Genomic DNA, 20,476 nt, shown 5'->3' on the forward strand with positions numbered 1-20,476 from the left:
TAAAAGGCCCTGGACATCCCATGGCAAAGTTAGCTTAAATATCAGGACCAGAGAACATGTAGCCATCTTAGGTCTTAGGCCCGGGTCAGTCCTTTTATATATTCTCCACTGTACCTCCGCCAGATCCAAGACAGACCTGAAACAGTGGCAAGTAAGAAATTTGGAAAAAGGAGTAAAATACAAAAAGGAGAGACAAGAACAGTTAATCTTGTCCCTCTTCTTTCCTTATATAGGCTTCCTCTGGATGACAAGGCCCAGGAAGGGAGAGAGTAAATAAAAATTTGACCTTGAATCATATTTAGTGTTTTGATTACTCTGTATGGCTTGGAATTTTAATTATAAAGTTGAAACTGTATTTCTAGTTGTTATAGGCTGAATTGCTCTCCTTAAAATTTATATGTTGAATATCTGACTCCCAGTGCTTCAGAATGTGACCGTATTTAGACAAATGACTGTAAAGAGGTGATTAAGTTTAAAATGAGGCCTTTAGAGGGAAGCCTAATCCAATATAATTAGTGTCTTTCTAAGAAGAGGAAGTTTGGACATACAGAGCAAGACACCAGAAATATATGTGTGCAGAAGAAAGACCATGTGAAGACACAGCAAGAAGACAGCCATCTTCAAGCCGAAGAGAAAGGTCTCAAAAGAAACAAAACCCACTGACACCTTGGTCTCAGATTTCTATCCTCAAGAACTGTAAGATACACATTTCTGTTGTGTAAAACACCCAGTCTGTGATACTTTAGTAATTTGTATTAATTTAATGTGGTCATAGAACCTAACCGAGTTTTAATCCTGGGGAATGTTTCTGTTGAGGGTGTTTTTCTTCTGTCAAGCTAAAATGATTTATTTGAATTTGTCAGTATACCTAACTGGAAAAACTAGAAGATATCTAAGGTTATTACTAAAACCTCATATGCATTTGTGATATTTTTCTTTTTGCATACAGTTGTTGTATTTTCTAACTCAAAGAATAAATATCCTTATGGGGAAAATGTTACGTAATGGAATGTATAAAATTAGACCTATGCTAGATAGTATTAGAGGACACTATTAACCCCGCCATGTAAAATTATATAGAAAGAAATGAGAACTATTCATTCCATTTCTTAAATATCTCAGTACCTTCTCAGTACCTTTGTGGTGGGGAAAAGGCCTCTGCTACTTGTCTGACAGTAAGTAGGAGTATGCATTTAGGAGTATGAAAAAGAAAAAAAAGAGAAATTAGCTTTCAAAGGAGTATTTTTTTAATTATTAAAAGTCAGAATTTTGTAGAATTCCCTTATTTTATATAATTCTTTTAAATTGCACAACGGTGGAGGAAAATCATAATTTTATGTGAATTATGGCTTCTAAAGTTCTGAAATAAGGCAGATCAGAAAATATAATAATCACAGATAATAAATCATAAAGAGTGAACAATAACAAAAGCTGAGGAGGAACAGAGAAAAATGACACTGTATCATGTTCTGTCAGTGTATTTATGTGATTTTTGAACTAATTTCCTGCCTTCTTATAATTGGTTAGCACTAGCTTAGTTTCCATAAGAGGGGTGCTCACCTTATCTGTTAAGGATGAATAATCAGTATGGTAGCCTCCAGCCACTTATAGGTTTTAATCATTTGAAGTTAGCTAGTATAACTGAAAAACTGAATTTTTAATTTTATTTAATTATAATTAATTTTAATTTAGAATCTGGTAGTGAAAAATACTTTTCATTACACACAACTTTATTGTTTTATAGGCTATATTTTATTTTAACTGTTGCATCATATAAGATGTAGCTGTATTGTAGTGAGGATTTGGGAACATGCATCTTTCTAGTACTATATATTGATACTAAAATATTTCTAGTACTATATATTGATACTAAAATATTTCTAGTACTATATATTGATATAATATTACATGTATTTGTTTGAATATTTTATGAGAGAGCAATAATTACAGTGATACTGAAGTAAATCATAATTGCTAACAAACTAAAACATTTATTATATTAATATGTTTTCTTCTAGTCTATAAAATAATAAACTATTTCCATAGAAAAAAATCAATGTTCAATATGAGATGTGCTATAAGTATAATGCCCTAGAATTTTAAGCCTTAATATGAAAAATAAAATGTAAAATATATTAGTAATATTTTATATAGATTATATGTTGAAATGTTAATATTTTGGCCATATTAGTTAAATATAATTAAAATTAATTTTGCCTATTTCTTACACTTTTTACATGGCTACAAGAAAAATTAAATATTTATATATGTGTGTTATATCCTTTTTGGCTGGTGCTGTGCAAAGGAGTCTAGAACCTATGCAGAGGTTAATCAGAAGGTGAAGGATACCAAGGCTTTCCACAGGGAATGGTAAATGGGGACACTTCATATTACTGTGAAGTCATGCTACCATGAGAACAACTTTTAAGTTACTGACATTGGGAATAGTAGATTAAGTACAAGAATTTTGGACCTAGAAAGAATTCAGTCCTGAGATATTAAGTAATCTATTCAAGTTCACAGACTGAAGTCGGTATTAATATTTACTAACTTCTAACTAATCCAGTGCTCTTTCCAGAACAATACTTGTATGAAGAAAAATTAATTCCTGGGAATCTCTATTTCACTCTGCTTTTCCAATCTTAGCTTCTATGGCCATTTCCTGCTACTAAACATCTGCTTTGCAAAAGAACCCTTGTCATGCTGAAAAACTAGAAAAATTGTGTTCACTTGGAAATCTGACTGACTATATGACCACAAAATCTGGAGTCTCATGTTAGTTACGAAAAATCTAAACAGTAACTGCTACATTTTCTGTAGGGAGGGAGGATATTATCCAATGAAATAAGGTTATGTTCTTGTTAGTTCAATAATATGATGTTTTGATTTGAACTTTTTCTTTTTTTTTTTTTTTTTTTTTTTTGAGACAGAGTCTCGCTTAGTCGCCCAGGCTGGAGTGCAATGGCGCGATCTCGGCTCACTGCAAGCTCCGCCTCCCGGGTTCACGCCATTCTCCTGCCTCAGCCTCCCCAGTAGCTGGGACTACAGGCGCCCGCCGCCTCGCCCGGCTAATTTTTTGCATTTTTTTTAGTAGAGACGGGGTTTCACCGTGTTAGCCAGGATGGTCTCGATCTCCTGACCTCGTGATCCGCCCGCCTCGGCTTCCCAAAGTGCTGGGATTACAGGCGTGAGCCACCGCGCCCGGCCTGAACTTTTTCAACATGCACTGAGTATTATGAAATTATTACATTTCCCAATAGGGGTCTTATAATTCTTTCACTTCAAGCTGTTTTATAACTACAGATTCTTTCTTGAGTTTTTCAATAACAACTAGTAGTACCTGAACTAACAAAAAGATTAAATAAACCTGTAATAGCAGATGATATTATTATTTGTTTCACAAGTATACATACAATAGCAATGAATAGACTCTGCTGATGTCTCACATGATTAATTTGTAATATATTTGTCTGTTAAATGTTTGACATAGTTTAATGAGGATAATTTTTATTATAATATCTATTACATAGATACCTGTAATTAAGTGGTTGTTTTAAATTCACAAAATGACAAACAGGCACCTATATTAAGATTCAGAAAAGGTTTCTTGAAGTACAAGGTGAACCACCCACCATGTGCACACCAGAAGTAGATCCCTGCAAAATTTTCAGTTACAAGGAAGTGAAACCTCTAGTGAAACTGTAATATTCACTACTTGGGTGCATCCCCTCACTTTTAGGACTCACGGGCTATGAATTTTATCTAGAAGTTTTCTTGAAAAGGGAAGGAGGAGGTGATATAAGCCCTGAAAGTTTGAACATTTATCCCAAGAAAGCTGACTTTTATTCTAGAAGAGATAGGCAAATTTTAAGTTTTTTCTCTCATCATCAGGAATGTGGGAACCAAACCAAATAGTTATGCAAAGTGATCTATCATTTTATCAGTTTTATAATTACCAAGTACTACATTTGAACCTAGTATAAATTTTAGAAAATATTATCCATATTATAACTGGATATTGACAGATTATTTCCTATTTATTGTAGTTAGTATATTTAAAGACAGTAATTGAAAACAAAATCATTTGCTAAGTTGTATCTGGATTTTTATAAATTCCATGATATCATAATATGAAACTATTATAATTTGTCTTTGACTTTATAAATACTCCAATAAAGAATAAATAAATATACAAACAAACCAATATTTACATGTATTGAACAGTCTTAAAATTAGCAAAGGTAAGCATTAAAGTTTGGGAGTTTTTAAGTAAGAATCCATGATATTTTCTTTTTAATTATAAATCAGAGTCACTCCAGTATCAATGCTATGAATATTAATCCAACTCCCTAGAAAAAAATTATATAGGGGATTCTCTATCTGATCTTCAAAATCCTAAATTTTATGACTATTTATTAAGTACATTCTTTTTTCTTTATACTTCCCTGTTGTACTTTGTGCCAAAGCTTATTATTTTCTGATTTTAAGTGATTCTTTTTATCAGAATCTGAATTTAATGTTTCCACAACCACTCTTCTCTCATGAATGATGTCCTCTAGTAATTCTGGTAGTCTCAACATTAATACATATTGTTAACTCCTAATCAGACAAAAAGGATTATAAAACAGCTGAAAAAGATAAAGGAAATAATCAAATGACTCCTAAAATTATACTTTATTTCTAAAACCTTATTTTATATATTAAAACTGTACCCCAATTCTAAATACAGTTATATGGCTTAATGTTTAATTCATAAATTTTAAAATGTTAAGAAAGATAAAAATGTTTTACTAGAAATTGTTATATTGGACTAGAGTTAAGAAAAAAAGTGCAACTAAAATTGTGTTTCCAACGTAGAATAGTTTGCTCAGTTTACTAGGGTATGTTTCATAACAAAATTTTTGTTTCAGGGAACTTTGAAGAAAAACAATATTTAGCCACTTTTCTGTCAAATACACATAAAACTAATGAACAGAATTTTGGGATGGGAGGTATATAAAAAGATTGCCAAATCTAAGGATTAGAATTATTTTGTTAAAAGTGTAGTCAAACTTTCATTTTCAATATTGCAATAACTAAAACTCCTTCTTTACATTTATAAACTTTTCCAGTATTATTGCCTTAGATTTTAAATTAAATTAATATTTTTTATTTATTAATAAAATAGGAAAACCTAAAATTTAAAATCATTCTTGATTAATTTAATAAAAGGCCTTAAATCTTATACTGGCATGACTTTAAAATATTTATTTGTATTACAGAATAAATGCTATCAGTTTTTTAATAATTGCTTTAGATAGAGCAATGATTATTTAGATAGACCATTTTCATTATTAATGTTTGATTATTTTTGCTGTTTGTGTAGACATTGTACTTAAAAGAAGATGAGTCTCATAGACTGTCAGGTCCATAAAGCAGGAAGTAAAATAATTTTCTATGTTTTTGCTTCAAACAAAAATTGTTTTAAAAAAGAATTTCCAAGTGAAAGTATTTATTTAGCATTGAAGGAAACTTGAAGAAAGATAATAATGTCAAAATCAAATACAAAGAAAAAAGTGCAAGATTAGAGATTATTCTCAAACACTGCATACCAATGAAACTCAAAATTCTATTCTCTTAAAACTCAGTAAATAAGAGTAGCTCTCTTACTTCATAAGCTTAAAATAATGCAGTTGGCCAATGTATTAAAGCATATTTTGAGATAATAATTTAAATGTATTATTTATAAATTTTCCCATAGCATATACTCAGTAAAAATTAAATAAAACCTACTGTACTATGAAAAAATGTATATTCATTGAATATTTCTGGAATTACACTAACAAAGTTCCATCTACAATCTTTACCATAAAAGTAATCTACTCATCTACATCTAATATGATTTGGCTCTGTGTCCCCACTCAAATCTCATCTTGAATTGTAATCCCCATGTGTCAAGGGAAAGACCTGTAATCCCAATGTGTCAAGAGAAGTAAGTGATTGGATTATGAAGGCGGTTTCCCCCATTCTGTTCTGTTGATAGTGAGTGAATTCTCAGGAGAGCTGACGTTTTTACAAATGGTAAATTTTTCAGCACTCACACATGCTCTGTCATGCCTGCTGCCACGTAAAAGATGCTTGCTTCCCCTTCTGCCATGAGTGTAAGTTTCCTGAGGCCTCCCCATCCATTCAGAACTATGAGTCAATGAAACCTCGTTTCTCTATAAATCATCCAGTCTCTGGTGGTCCTTTATAGCAGTGTGGGAACAGACTAATACAATGTCCAACATTCCTATGATAATACAGTATATCTAAATTGTCTGAACCAAAAGTTATTCGTCTTCTCTTTTCATGTCACACTCCTCCACCCTATCCTTGGAATCATAAATACAACTCATTGAGAGTTATAACATTAGAGAAGGGGTTCATGACTAGAATGGTGGGATATATGGTTCCCTGTATTTTATTAACAGTGGATATGGTGAAGGTACAACAAGAAAGAAAAACAAAGATAGAAAAAATACATCATTAAACAGTTTATATTAGTGAAGCAAAGATTAGAATACCATCTCTCTTTACAGAAATTTGCTTTGATACTGTGCTCTATTTTTAAGCCTGCACTATATTTATGATTTTAGAAAATCTGTTATAGAAAAAAAAAAAAACTGTTTCTCAGTTTTACTTACAAACTAGCCTATTTTAAAAATCAGTTCCAAGAAAAAGTGTTTTTTCCTTGAGAAACGTGGGCATCCTCATTTGTGATAGTGAGAAATATAAAGCCTAGTGTTTTATCTTTTTAACTGTAGCTCCCGGATTCAAATTTTATGTTTCATCACAATATTTAAACTATTCATTTTTCATAGTTAGAGTGTGTGCTTTCTCATCCGTTCCATATGTTATTATCTCTTTCCACTGAAGACTTTATTTACTTAATGTCTTACTTATACTATAAGAAATCTTTCGAGAACAGATGAGATCAGGTGAGTTAAGGGTGGTATGGCTATCCATTGAGGTGGTTTGATTGCATATTATCAAAACTCAAATCTGACTAACTACAGGTAAAAGGGAAATAATTATAAGGTCATGGTGGGAGCTTCCAGGCCCAAAGGGAAATCTACAAAAGCAGAAACCTAAAAGGACAGGAATCAGGGCGTTTGGAAGATCTAGGTAGCTAGTCTTCAGGAAACCGAAGGATCCGCTGGCTCCAATCATTTTTCTTCTGCTCTTTAACCACTGGGCTCAAGAGCCTGGGAAGACAGTCCATTGTTTATGTGGTGGATTCATATTCAGTATCCATTCTGCCCTCATTCTAGAGTCTCTTCAGTCATTGTTAAGGCTAGAAAACTAAACACTATATTCCATAGTATACTTTGCAGTGTTCCAGAAGGTACTTAAAAATATTCAGCTAGTCACGTGTGTTTGTGTGAAATCAGAAAGGCAGAAGTGAGGTGGAGGCCACATTTGTGCTACTTCTGCAGTTTCTGGTGCAGAACATAGATTACAAGGTTGTTGATTTTTCTGCAACAGGTTTAGCTGAAAGCTAACCACTTATCAGATATAGAGAGGATGGCATGGGTCATTCATTTTGTTGGTGCAGTCCCAGCAGGCATGTCGTGGCTCTGGAGCCAACAATTGTGGCCATGGTTTCTAATCTGTTAGTCACAGCTGACGTTCACATTTCTGGTACCAATGGTTACAGCAACAATCAGAATTTGCCATTGTGGTTCCCACTTCCTCGGTTTCCTGACGTTAACAGTTCTCTTTGCAGATTGTTGTTATATAACAATTATTTGTTCTGCAAATAATTACTGGAGACTCCATTCTCTGTAATAAATCCCCTTCTGCTTAAACAGGTACATAATTCCATTTTAGTCCAATTGGCCATCATGGCTCATATGCCTACCCCTTGGTGGGGCTGATTGGCAGCCCCACCAAGATTGCACACACAATGGAAGAGGGATAATTCCCCCAGAAGAAAATAAGATGCCCTTATCAAGAAAAAATTATAAAAGGGACGATTGGTTGTGGGTAGCAGAAAATAACAACCAACCATCCTGTAAATGAATACAAAGATAATTAATTAACATTATTTTCAGTGTGTCTTGTAGGACCATTACACAAAGCAAAGTTTTCTGAAGTCCTGAAATATTACAACACATTTTGAAAGCTTAACTACCCCAAGGGAAGGAGTCAAGGAATGCTTCAGAAAGAGACATCTGATCTCAGTCTTAAGGCTCAAAGAAATATGAAAGTCTTTCTAGGTAGTGGGAAATTAATGACTTAGTTTGTACTCTGTGTCTGTATGTGTGTGTATGTACACATGCTCGTGCACATGTGTGTTGAGTATCTAAATAAAGATTGAAGAGTCAAAAAGAGAAGAAGTTTTAATACCTTTTAATTTACACAACAATAACATGTCTGGCTACTGTGAATCTGTTTGCTAAAAGAAAAACCAATGCTCAGAGAACTCAGCAATGCATATCTTTATGATTCAACTCTAAGCTTCTGATCCTATTGTTTAATTAATATACTATGCTGCATTCCCGAAAATCTTATTTACCTTCGTTTAGTAACTGTACACGGACATTTGTGTAAAAAACTTCCCAAATGTAAAAAATGGACTAACTATGCCGAAGTTGTTTTTGACTGAAACAATGGGCATCTAAAATGCCAGGAGTCTCTGTGTAATTGAGGTATATGAAAGAGCATTTTCAATATGGTTTGAAAGTTCTTTCCAATAAATATGCTTTTCTTTCAATAAAAGATGCCCAGTTGATCCCAAAATTACAATAGCCTATTTGAGAATCTATGTAAAATATTATTATTATCTTTCATAACTTCTAAATGTTGTGTGTTGCTATTAATATATCTTTATTTCATGAAAAATAAATTTCTGTTTTGCCTGCATAAGAAGAATCACATACAAAAAAAATTTGGAAGAAAAGATAAAAATCAAATTGTGATTAAAATTTAAGGAATTTACAAGCTTGTATTAAGAATATAAAATTACTCATATATTTACATATTTAGAATTGATTAAATACTGCAATGCCTAAACTTACATGATAAATACAGTTATATGAATGCCTACAGCTATGGTATTTATGATTGCACATTGAAAGAGAAAAATGAATAATTTTTAAAATACGATATTTCATACTTGACTAATTGAGCCTTATGGAATAAAAATACTTTTAATTAAAATCTTCTATAGGTAAGATTTTCTTTCTTGGACAATTGAGTGTCATCTAAAACTCCCCTTCTAATTTAAAAAATAAGTAAATATGACAATGCATTCATGGAAATGGAAAAGAAATAGAGTTTAGTTTATACTAATGACCAAGTGACAATAATATAGAGGTTTCACAAAATAAGAGGACTTCCAAACACCACAATTAAAGAAAAGTTTTACTATTTATGTGAGAAGCAGCACAGTCCAAGTTCTCATTAATAGAGGGTTAATGGAACTTGAATGGAGGAACAATAGTTTAAAACAAAGACAAATATAGTGACATAATATTGAAGTGAATTTGTGGGGGAAGAGTTAAAAACTAAATAACATTTTTTTAATCAAAGAAGAGATAGTAATAAACTATTCAAGTAAGAGATTTCTATTATAGGTAGACTAGGAAGAAAAATATGTTTTATTTTAAATAGGAGTGGGCATATTCAATACAGGAGCTCAGAGGGAGAACATATTTTATGTATTAAAGGCTTGCTGTTTAAATCACATTTTCAGTACTTTTGAATTGATATAGAACTATGTTTTTTAGCATACTATTCTCAGTCTCTACTTAATCCTATTTAAAATTATAATATCTAAAACATTCAGAAAGCTAGCATATAATATAACTTAAAGATGGTTATATTTGGGATAGCACAGTAGTGTGTGTCTATGTACCTACTCCATCAATTATGGAACATACTATAAGAAATAGCTAATGGCATTCAATGAACCCTCTAATAGTCTGCAGTTAATTTTCATGGTATTTAATAAAGGACAGAGATTAAATAGAAAGGTTATGAGTAAAATATTCAGTCTTTGGAAACCCACAGATTCCTTAAAATATTAATTATAAGTCAATCAATAATAGTTACTGAGTACTCAGTAAATATATGAGTTATTCAGAAACTGAGCTGCATGGAGACTTACTTTTGACTTTTGTATAATACACAAAATTTTCGATCTTGAATTAGTTTTAATATAGACACCGCTAAAATGAAATAGTAGCATGGAACAATGTAAAAAGCATCATTACCATTTCATGATAGGGCATGTATTTTGGCATGTCAGAATTACGATTTTGCAGCCATTTAAGTTATCTTAGTGCATATATATTTTTTAATTTAAATTTCTACATTATGATTTCAAGATTTACTTCCCAATTGAATGAATGCTGTCTATGTAGAATGTTATTTTAAGATATTGCAATCAGAAAAAGCAAGCCTAAATTAGGAAAGTTTTAAAAGAATAATATACAAAGGCATATTTTTTATAATAAAACTTTTCCTTAAACTTATTATAAAATCAAACCTTCAATTTTCTTAATCACTGTATTTCCTCTGTGTTATATAGATAAAAATTCCATCCCTCTTTTGAGTCCCTTTTCCTGCAGCAAATAGAAGTAAGTTGTACCTCATAAAACACATCTTTTCCATTTTACTACAGCAATGCTACTTTTCAGTGCCGAAAACACACAATGCTTGAAAACCACAATTACAATCTTAAAAATACTATAAAAGTCAATTAAAGACCAATGAGTAGCATACTGAAATTTATAAGTAAGTACACAAATTGACTGGTAGCTTTGTGCCATTGTCTTATAGTATAAAACAACCCTACCACCAGCTCCATGAAATCATATTGCACAAAACAAATGAAATATCATTTAATATTTGAGGTAGGAGATCTATTTTTTGCTCCAGTTTCTATATATAAATATAAAATATATGCTACTTTATTTCTGTTTAGAAAAATAATAGAAGCCATTTGACCAGAAGATTCCATGAATCTAATAGAAAAGATCACAGGAATCGAAGAGGATTGTTTTTTGAATTTCTGCCATGCCATTGGCCTTAACTAATTGTAGAAAGGAATCAGAGCCATAGAATCATGTGGATGAAAATCTCTACAAGAAAAAGGGTCAACCTAGAGATAAAGAAGCTTCACAATATCTGATTTTCAATAAAATAGTCCTCTAAAGTACACAAACTTTTAGAAATTGAAATTGGGAACTGGATAAAATATTTTTGCAAATTTAAAAGTGACATTGGTTTAAACTGGTCAAGATTCAAGTTACTATGCCTAAACACCTATTTTTAATAAAATATATGAAAATAAATTTTTCTATGAACATTTATTTGTGAACTCTAAGATTTAGTGTTTTATGAAGGCTAATATTTTCTATTATGATACATGTTATGCATTACATAGTTTTAAAGGCATATTTGCATGTATGTTTCCATCTCATTAACTACTTTAGAAATGATCATTATGGTAGATTTTCTACAGTGGACTTTGTCTAAAATATTGATTTTAAGTTACTTTCCGAAGGATTTTTATTACAGTGATACTCAGTGCAGTATTCAAATCACATCAAGCTGTTGCAGTTTTCAAGAGAAATCTTATTGACAGAACTGCTTCAGAGAGGTTGCTGGTTTTCAAAATATAAATTAATTTTTGAGTTTTGTATTCAAAAAAAACAATATATGATTTAATGCCATTTTGAGTTCTAAATATAAGCTTCCTAAAGTCATCATATTAAATTTTCAAAGTGCTTAGGACTGAAGATTACTAAAGGGGAAAGCATTAAAAAAAAAAAAAAAAAACACAGATAAATGGAAGAATGTAACTGTGGCAATGCATACTATTCCCTGAAAAGTAGCTGATACACCACTGAGAATGAAATGAATTATTTACATAAGTAGTCTGAGGATAAAGTACACTAAGCTCACATAGTATTACAGAACACTGTAGAAGCTACATTTTCATTAGTATTCCATCTTCATAATAATCTTGTTCGAAAGAGTTTTTCAAGTTAATGCATCAAATATCCTATCCTACGTACTGAAAATTATTTATGTTAACACAGTTGGTAGATAAAACTCCTAACAAGGTTAATTAAACCAGCTGTAACAAACACACTGCATACGAAGGTGAGTTAAATTGGGGAAGAGCCTACATGCAACTGAAGATTTTCTGCAGTGATTTGCAGAACAACTTCAGATAGTATATCCAATTGCTGAAGCACTTGATCAAAGCAAAATATTGCATCTGTTACATACTATCTTTTAGAAATCATAATATTCATTATTCTGAACATTATACTATAAAATCAACTAACTTTAATACTGTAATTTAGTTATGATCACATTATTGTCTAGGCAACAGAATGACCATTTTTTTCCAATACAAATTCCCATTTCTAAACGCTATTTTTCTACCATAAAACGCAGTTGTGTACAACAAAATCATTGTATATATCAAAAGAGGCAGAGGTATTCCATAAATATACCTTGATAGGGAGCACTAAATCCACGATATCGATGATTGCTGTCTGTAACAAAATGCAGTCTGAGCCAGTTTTTGTTGCTGATAATTGGTGGTGGTATATTCATTCCAGATAACCTGAATTACAAAAGACAACAACAAAAATTTTAAAAAGCTTTTCAGCAGTAAACGTTTTCACAAAATTGGGACCAAACAAATGTCTACCTATATTCATGACTTTGCACTTTCAACTTTTTAAGCACAAATGAAATAGTTCTTTTATACATAGAAAAGTCGATTATAGAATAGTGCAATTCCAAACACATGCTGTTCCAATCAGGTTGCGTATATTAATACAATCAACTGTAAAACCTTAAGTGCACATGATTTTTGATTCAGCCAAATATATTTACTGCACCAATAATATTATTTATGGTATTGTTTATTAGTATTATATATTTTTTATCATTTATTAATGTTATATTGTTTATTATTTATATCTTATTTATTATTTATTAATACATATTGTATTGTTTATTGTTGTTAATAATACACATAACAGATACTGAGCTGATGGTGCTAGTCACTGTGCTTCCCATGTATGTATTGATACAATAAAGTTACAAAATCAAAAGACCTCAAATAAATTGATACACTTATTTCCAGGGTGAGATTGTACAGTTTTTTCTTATACTCCCTCCTATCCACTTAATGTTTTTTTTTCAGTATTTCTCACTGGATGGCAAATTTCACAATTTATTTTCATAGAACAAGTATTGTTTTTGTGTAATTTCATAATCTTATAAATGTTCATGACTAGCTTTCATTATAATATATAATTCTATAATGTATTAGAGGCCTGCTCCAATGGAGAGGCAGAAAACAGATTGTATATATCCAAATAAATATAGTTGGATATGTAGTCTTCACATATTTGGCTGTAAGAATACCATTTATAATATACTCAAAACAAGTATCTTAAAGCAAAATGTGGGAACTATCCTCCAGATATTGGTCATGATTAATATATAAACTACCTCTTCCTTTATAATTTTTTGAAGATTTCCAGCAAAGCAGTTTTTCCGACATCATGAAATAGAAAAATACTGCTGTATTATATTTCCACCATATATCTAACCATTTAAATTTTAAGTGTTTGTTATAAAGCCAAAGTAAAAGAGTCTCCAAAGCAAGGCTATTACATAGTTAGGAAGAGTTTCAGATTAAGGTTTCTTAATAACAAGTTCTTAATAATAAGGGTTTCAGATTAAGAGTTTCAGATTAAGGTTTCTTAATAGCAAGTATATCTTTCCTATTCTTCAAAGTTCACACTTTTCTTCTTCAGAAGGCAAAATAAATAGCTGATTTATTATACTATGTTTGTGGAGGGAATGTCAGGAGGAATTACAAACATTCTCTCACCTCTTGGCAATTGGTCATGCTAGGGGAACAGTAGAAGGAGGATAGAAAATCTGTCCTGTGTATGTAATCAGTGTTAAGGTGTAGGTAGAGGGATGCAAGGAACCTCTAACCAATACTTTTCATCTTTATCCCTGAAAACCCAACTTTCCTAAGATGTGCGGGAGCTAGCCATCACTTTTAGTGGATGACCACTTGCCCATTAAAATATAAAATCACCTTTATTGTATTATTGTGCCTACTGGTGTATAGAATGTTGAATTCCAAAATGAAACCATCCAGATATAGGCCATATAGTTCTCATTTTTATTCTTGGTTTGCAGTGCATTTTCTGTAATGTTTCCCTATAAATCTTTTTTCTCTTTTCATAGGGATGAATCTGTTTATTTGTTGAGCTGACTGATTTTTTTTCCAATATGAATTTAGTTAATAAAAATATATAATATAATTGTATAATTTTAGACTCAAGTTTTAAAAGCTGATTTCATTACTTTCAGAAAATATACAAGTTATGTTTACTCTTGTTGATTAAAATAGTAATTCAGTGAAAAACGATTTGGATTTGTTTCAATTATATTTTCAATTGAGTAGCATAGTTCATGCCAGATTTTGATTTACAGTTTGGTTTCGTTCAATTCCCTCTTTCAATGAACATGAACATCCATTGGGGTAAGTTTAAATTATTGTTGACAGGCTGGACACATTTCCAGATATAATGAGACTACAATACATAGAGGTGTGTAATACACAGAAGCAGAATTTGGAGATAGACCCCCTAAAAGACCCAGTAAATGAGAATCAACTACACAAGGACATTAAGAAACGTGAGAAAAGAAAAAAGACAAAATGGACAATAAAAATAATAAACTTTCTGTCTTTTCCAGGGACATGAAAGGTAATTTCAGTAGTAGAGTATGGTAAAGGCAAGTAATAGCTACTGTGTAACTGCAGTTTGCAGCTTGAATTTACTTTCAGTAATCTAAGAGGGTGGACCTGAAGAAAGCAGAGCTGCAGTAGCGAGAAGCAGAATGTGCATGAGGTGGAGCAAATAATGATAATCTAACAAGTGTGAAAGTAAGAAATATTCCTGATGGCCTCAATGCTTCAGCATATGAGGCAGGACCTTAGATAAGCCAAGAAGCTGAACTATAAAGCACTTGCACCACAGCATCCCTCTGCCACCAGAGAGAAATACATAGTCATTGGTTATAGGGGAGTCACATGGGCTTTGAAAATCATAGTCACTGAATAATGTTCATTATTTAAACCCACTCTAAATAATATGGCTTGGTTTATGGCTTATGGAGAAATCTCACAAATAAATCTATATATCTCTGTCCTTATTTCACATGTTATCAGGAAAATCAGGAAATGGGGGATTGAAAATATATGCCACTTGGAAAGATTCCATTAAACTACTTAATTTAGATAATTATTTTTTTTAATACTAAAGGAGATATTCTAAAATATAACTTATTGTTATCCCTGTGTCAAATTACTGTGCTTATTTGAGAGTAAGCACATTCTAGCATAAAGTCAATGAGAATAATCCTTTAATAAGAAAGAGATTGTATGTATTTATTCAACAATTATTTACCAAACGTTAACTGTATGACAAATGCCAATGGTAAAGGTTGGAAATATGATAGTAAGCAAGAGAAAAATCATGGTTTTACACAGTAAAAATAAAATACACAAACAAATAAATAAATAATATATATTTCAGGTAGTGGCAAATAACATATAACAACAATAACAAAAAAAAAAAAACAGTAACATGATAAAGAATTTCTAGAAATAAAGTTTCCTTTGTTTTAATATATTTTCCATTTCACCCTAAAAACATCCATACTCATGATTATATGGCTTAAACCATCAAACTGGATTTTAGGATAATTATATCAAGAAAAATATGGTAATGACTAATGACAAATGTCATAAATTTGTTCCTCACTACTATAGTTATTTGTACTAGAAAATTAGACATATCTCTTGAGTAATAAATAAATTGTAATGGAATTTTAAAAAATTATTAATGAGATCAAATTTCATTGCATGTTTAATGAGGAAAGAAATACTGACAATAATAGAGTAACTTGACATAATATTTGTAAAAAAATTTTAGTTCTCCAATTTACTGCAGAAATAATGATTAAATCATAAATTGATATTTCAAATCCTATATAATAGTTTCCAATGTAATTAATCCTTTAGAGAATATAATCATAATCCTTACAACATGATTTTAAGAATTAGTTAAACATAAGAAAATTGAGAGAACCACAGCTTTTTTGATATAGTTCATAAAAGTATTTTGAGCTTATTCTTTTGGTTTAAAACTCTCCTGTCAGGTACTCATTTCAGCCATCTCTGGTTTTCAAACTTTCTCAAATTTTGTAGTTTCATCAACAGCTATCATTTTTTATTGCTCTGACATCTGTTTTAAAAAAATATTTCCAATTCCCTAAAATCATCCAAATGTAATGACCTATCTACATTATGCATAGGTGGAGTCAAATCTTAAACTCAGGATTTTTCACATCATTACCTCCATGACTTCGTATCTCTCTTTTCCACAATTCTTCCACTTTCCTCTAACTTTACTTGTCTCTGTCTCCCTCTCTCAAGCGTGCTCTCGTGCTTTCTAACCCTCTTGCTTTTAAACCAGTTTTGACCTCCTTCCTTCTCTAGCACTGAGATAAGATGTATCCATCATAAATCTTCATGAATGTTCTTTATGACCTTGTTAGATTATGGCCCTATGCTGAGCCGCTATTAGTTGCTCAAATTTATTCTTTCATCTTATCCCTGGACCTTTGCATATACTTCACTTTGAGGCTGAAATAAATATCCTTTTTAAAATTTATTTACTCTAAATCTTTATCAGGGAAACCAGACAAAGTTCCACGGTTAAGAGAGGTGCCTAATCTCCTTCTCTGTCCTCACAGACCACCTGTGCATGTTCTTATCATATCTTAATTTTTTATGTTTAATAGACACATAATAAATTGCACACACTTATGGGGTACAATGTGATGTTTCAGTACATATATACCTTGTGTAATGATCAAATCAGAGTAATTAGCATATCCACCACCTCAAACATTTATGATTTCTTTGTAGTAAGAAATTCAAAATCCTCTCTTCTAGATATTTTGAGATATACAATATCATTTTGTTGACTATAGTTACCCTACAGTGCAGTAGGACACTGGTACTTATTCTGCCTTTCTAGCTATAAATTTATACCCATTGATCAACCTCTCCTATCAACCCACCACCTTCCTTAGTCTCTGGTAACCACTGTTCTATTTGCTATTTCTATGAGACCAACACTTTTAGATTCTGAATATGGGTGAGAATATTTGACATTTATCTTTCTGTTTCTGACTTATTTATCTTAACATATTTTCCTTGAAGTTTACCCATGTTGTCCCAAATGACAAAATTTCTTTCTTTCTTAAGGCTGAATAGTATTCCACTGAGTATTTTGTGTGTGTGTGTGTGTAATCATATTTTCTTAATCCGTTCATACATCATTGGACACTTAGAATCCATTACTTGACTATTGTGAATAGTGAAGCAATAAAAATGGGAGTTCAGATATTTCTTCAACATATTAACTTCACTTCCTTTGGATAGTTACCTGGTAGTAGCATTGCTGGATCATATGGTAGTACTATTTTTTAATTTTTTGAGGAACATACATATTATTTTCAATAATGGTTCTATTAATATATATTCTCACCAACACTATAGAAGGGTACCTTTTTCTCCACATCTTTGCTAACACCTCTTTTGTCTTTTTGATAATAGCCATTCTGACTAAAGTGAAGTGCTATCTCATTGTGGTATTGATTTACATTTTCTGGACAATTAGTGATGTTGAACATTTTTTTCATACGCCTGTTGGCCACTTGTCTTCTTTTGAAAGTTATCTGTTCTGGTCCATTGCCAATTTTTTCATCAGTAGTAAAGTCAGAGCCTTTAGTGTATCCGTCACTGGAGTAATGTACATTGTACCTATAAAGTAATTTCTCATCATCCACCCCTCTGCCATCCCCTGACCCTTCCAAGCATCCATTGTCTATCATTCCACACTTTACCTCCATGTGTAAACATTATTTAGCTTCCATTTATCACTGAGACGTGGTGTTTGTCTTTCTGTCTCTGAGTTGTTTCACTTGAGATAACTGTCTCCAGTTCCCTCCATGTTCCTGAAAAATATATTTCTTTTTTTAAGGATGAAATGTCTAGATCTTTTTCAGACACTTCATTATTTTCCTTTCTTTAGTGTCTGCTACTGAAGTGTTTTGTGTTCCTTTGGAAAACTCACATTTATTTGCTTTTTCACGTTTCTTCTTTCTTTATGTGTATATCTGTGCATATGGTAGAAGAGTCACATTTCTGATTTTATGTGGTAGTTTTGGTAAAGTGAAACATTTTCATGTATATGGGTCTTAGGGTGTGGCTTGGCAGGGTGTTTTGGCTTTGATTCTGGGTGGAAGCAGTAGTGTGGTTTATGTGCAGTTTCTTCAGCTGTAATTCGCATCACCAATGTCTATGAGCGCGTCAGTGCTCTGGACTGCAAAAATTTGTGGTAATAAAGGCCACCATGATAGTTTCAGGCTGGGCATATTTGAGTGTGATAGGTTGGCTGGCACTAGGGTGGGCTTGCTGGAGTCCTGGGCCTCCACTAGGCCAGCTATATTGGTCCAGGAGCATGCAGATGCAGTGAATTATCTAGGGTGGGACTACCATGCAGTGGGACCACCACAAGGCTAACTGGTGGTCCAGGCAAATGCTCACATACATGAGTTGGCTGGTTCTGGAGTGGGTTGGCAGGAGAGTGGAGCCACCACTGGGATGAATGTTGAGTTGTCAGGGACACATGGGCGTGATAGGTAAACCAGCTCTGTGGTGATTTTGGGGAGTCAGGACAAGCCTAAGGTCAGCTTTCCCACTCTGTATGACTGCCTGTTCCATTGGAGCAAGGCACAGCATAGTCTCAGACACTGGAGTCACAGCTGTTCTGCTGAACCTAGGCTCCAAGTAGTCAGGTTTTTGTTACTGTGGCCATCTGTATGAGTGGAGTGGAATGTCAGCAGAGCATCACGATGGATAAACAATGACTACTGGCTCCCATAATAGGATGCACTACAGCTATGGGTCTGATACCGTCAAGATAGTGATGTGCTATAGCACCCTGGGTCACAGGGGTAGCGGGTACACACAGGCTCCTCACTCTGGAGCAATGCAGCCATGTTAACTCCAGGAAACTCTCCAAACTATATTCAGAGACAGTGAGGACTGTGGGCCTTTCTTGCAGCAAGAACTGTAGATGTGTATGTTGGGAATGGGGACTGCTGGTGGCCTCCAGTTTAACTTTTTCTCACAAAGAGAAGTCTCTCCCATCCCCAAGCTCATCCCAGCAGGGTGAACAGAGTGGCAGAGATAGGTGCTTCACTTCCTCTCTAAACTTCCATTCTGGGTTTCTGTGCTTCACAGAGATTTCACCACCTCCTTGTGGTGAAGTATCCAGCATACTTCTTCAGTCACTCTAGTTGGAATGTAGTTCTCTGTTCATTGTTTTGGTCCTTTGTTTTTGGTTGGATAAGTACCAGGCATCTCTAGGAAACCATCTTGCTATGACCACAAAATTCATGATAAGCCATTTATTACTTTACATAGTGATACATTTTCTGTTTCCTATTATTTTACATTTTCTTTAACAGGGCTGTTAAATCCCTGGTACTTAGCATAATGATTGATGCACAGTGAGTGTATAGTGTCTTTTATATGTCAAAAAAATAAATGAAGAGAAGTTATTTGGGCACATGCCCTTTCAGTCCCTTTGTATTTTTATATTCTGTATAACTTATGTCAATAATTCAATTTTATATTATTATTAAATGTTTTAGTTCTTTTCTTATTCAAGACCCATCTAAAATTCTATCTCCTTCATATATCGTCTTCAATTCGCCTGACTAAAAGCTGTATTTTTTTGTGTTCTGAATACGAAAAGCACTTGGTATAACTCTTCCTATGGCATGTCTCACTGCTTTCATCTTGTTTATATAATCTATATTCTAAATTATAAGAAGTTGAAAAGATCCACATGGTATGTATCGAATCCATAAGCACATTTCAAACTGAAGATAATGAATTATGTTAATCAAGTACTATCCTATTACAAAATTTCTCAAAGTGTGTTCTGAACATTAGAAACCAAAAATGCCTTGGGGATGGCGGAAATTATACTGTCCAATAATTACTCTGAATTGCTCTTTTGTAACCATATACTCTTCCTGTAGTTTTAAAATGTCTTCATCCAGAATTTCTTAAAACTGCCCAGCAAACATTCTCCCATTTTCATGCTTTGCCATGATATCAGTAACATGCAATGAAATTTATTCTAAGCCGTTGATATTGTCTGTTGCCTCATGTCTGAACAAGAATGCATTTCATAGTCCTGAGAAAAACTAGTATATTCAAAAATAGTCAAAAAATTAAAAAAAAAACTTTCTGTTATGTTGTGCGGGGTACTAAAAGTTGAAAAAATATTTTAGGAACTAAATTAATTCACTT

General features: G+C 32.5%; 1 protein-coding gene across 5 annotated transcripts in view; it reads right to left on the reverse strand.

Annotated features, from left to right (window-relative positions):
• CSMD3 (CUB and Sushi multiple domains 3) overlaps positions 1-20,476 on the reverse strand; it is a 1,225,248-nt gene that overhangs the window by 779,089 nt on the left and 425,683 nt on the right. For all 5 annotated transcript variants that reach the window (XM_045398613.2, XM_045398612.2, XM_045398610.2 and 2 more), the window contains exon 6: positions 12,495-12,607. In XM_045398613.2, the coding sequence (XP_045254548.2) occupies positions 12,495-12,607 (113 nt within the window). The remainder of the gene's footprint in view (positions 1-12,494; positions 12,608-20,476) is intronic.

This window comes from Macaca fascicularis, chromosome 8 (assembly GCF_037993035.2).
Source record: "Macaca fascicularis isolate 582-1 chromosome 8, T2T-MFA8v1.1".
NCBI classification, from domain to species: Eukaryota; Metazoa; Chordata; class Mammalia; order Primates; family Cercopithecidae; genus Macaca; species Macaca fascicularis.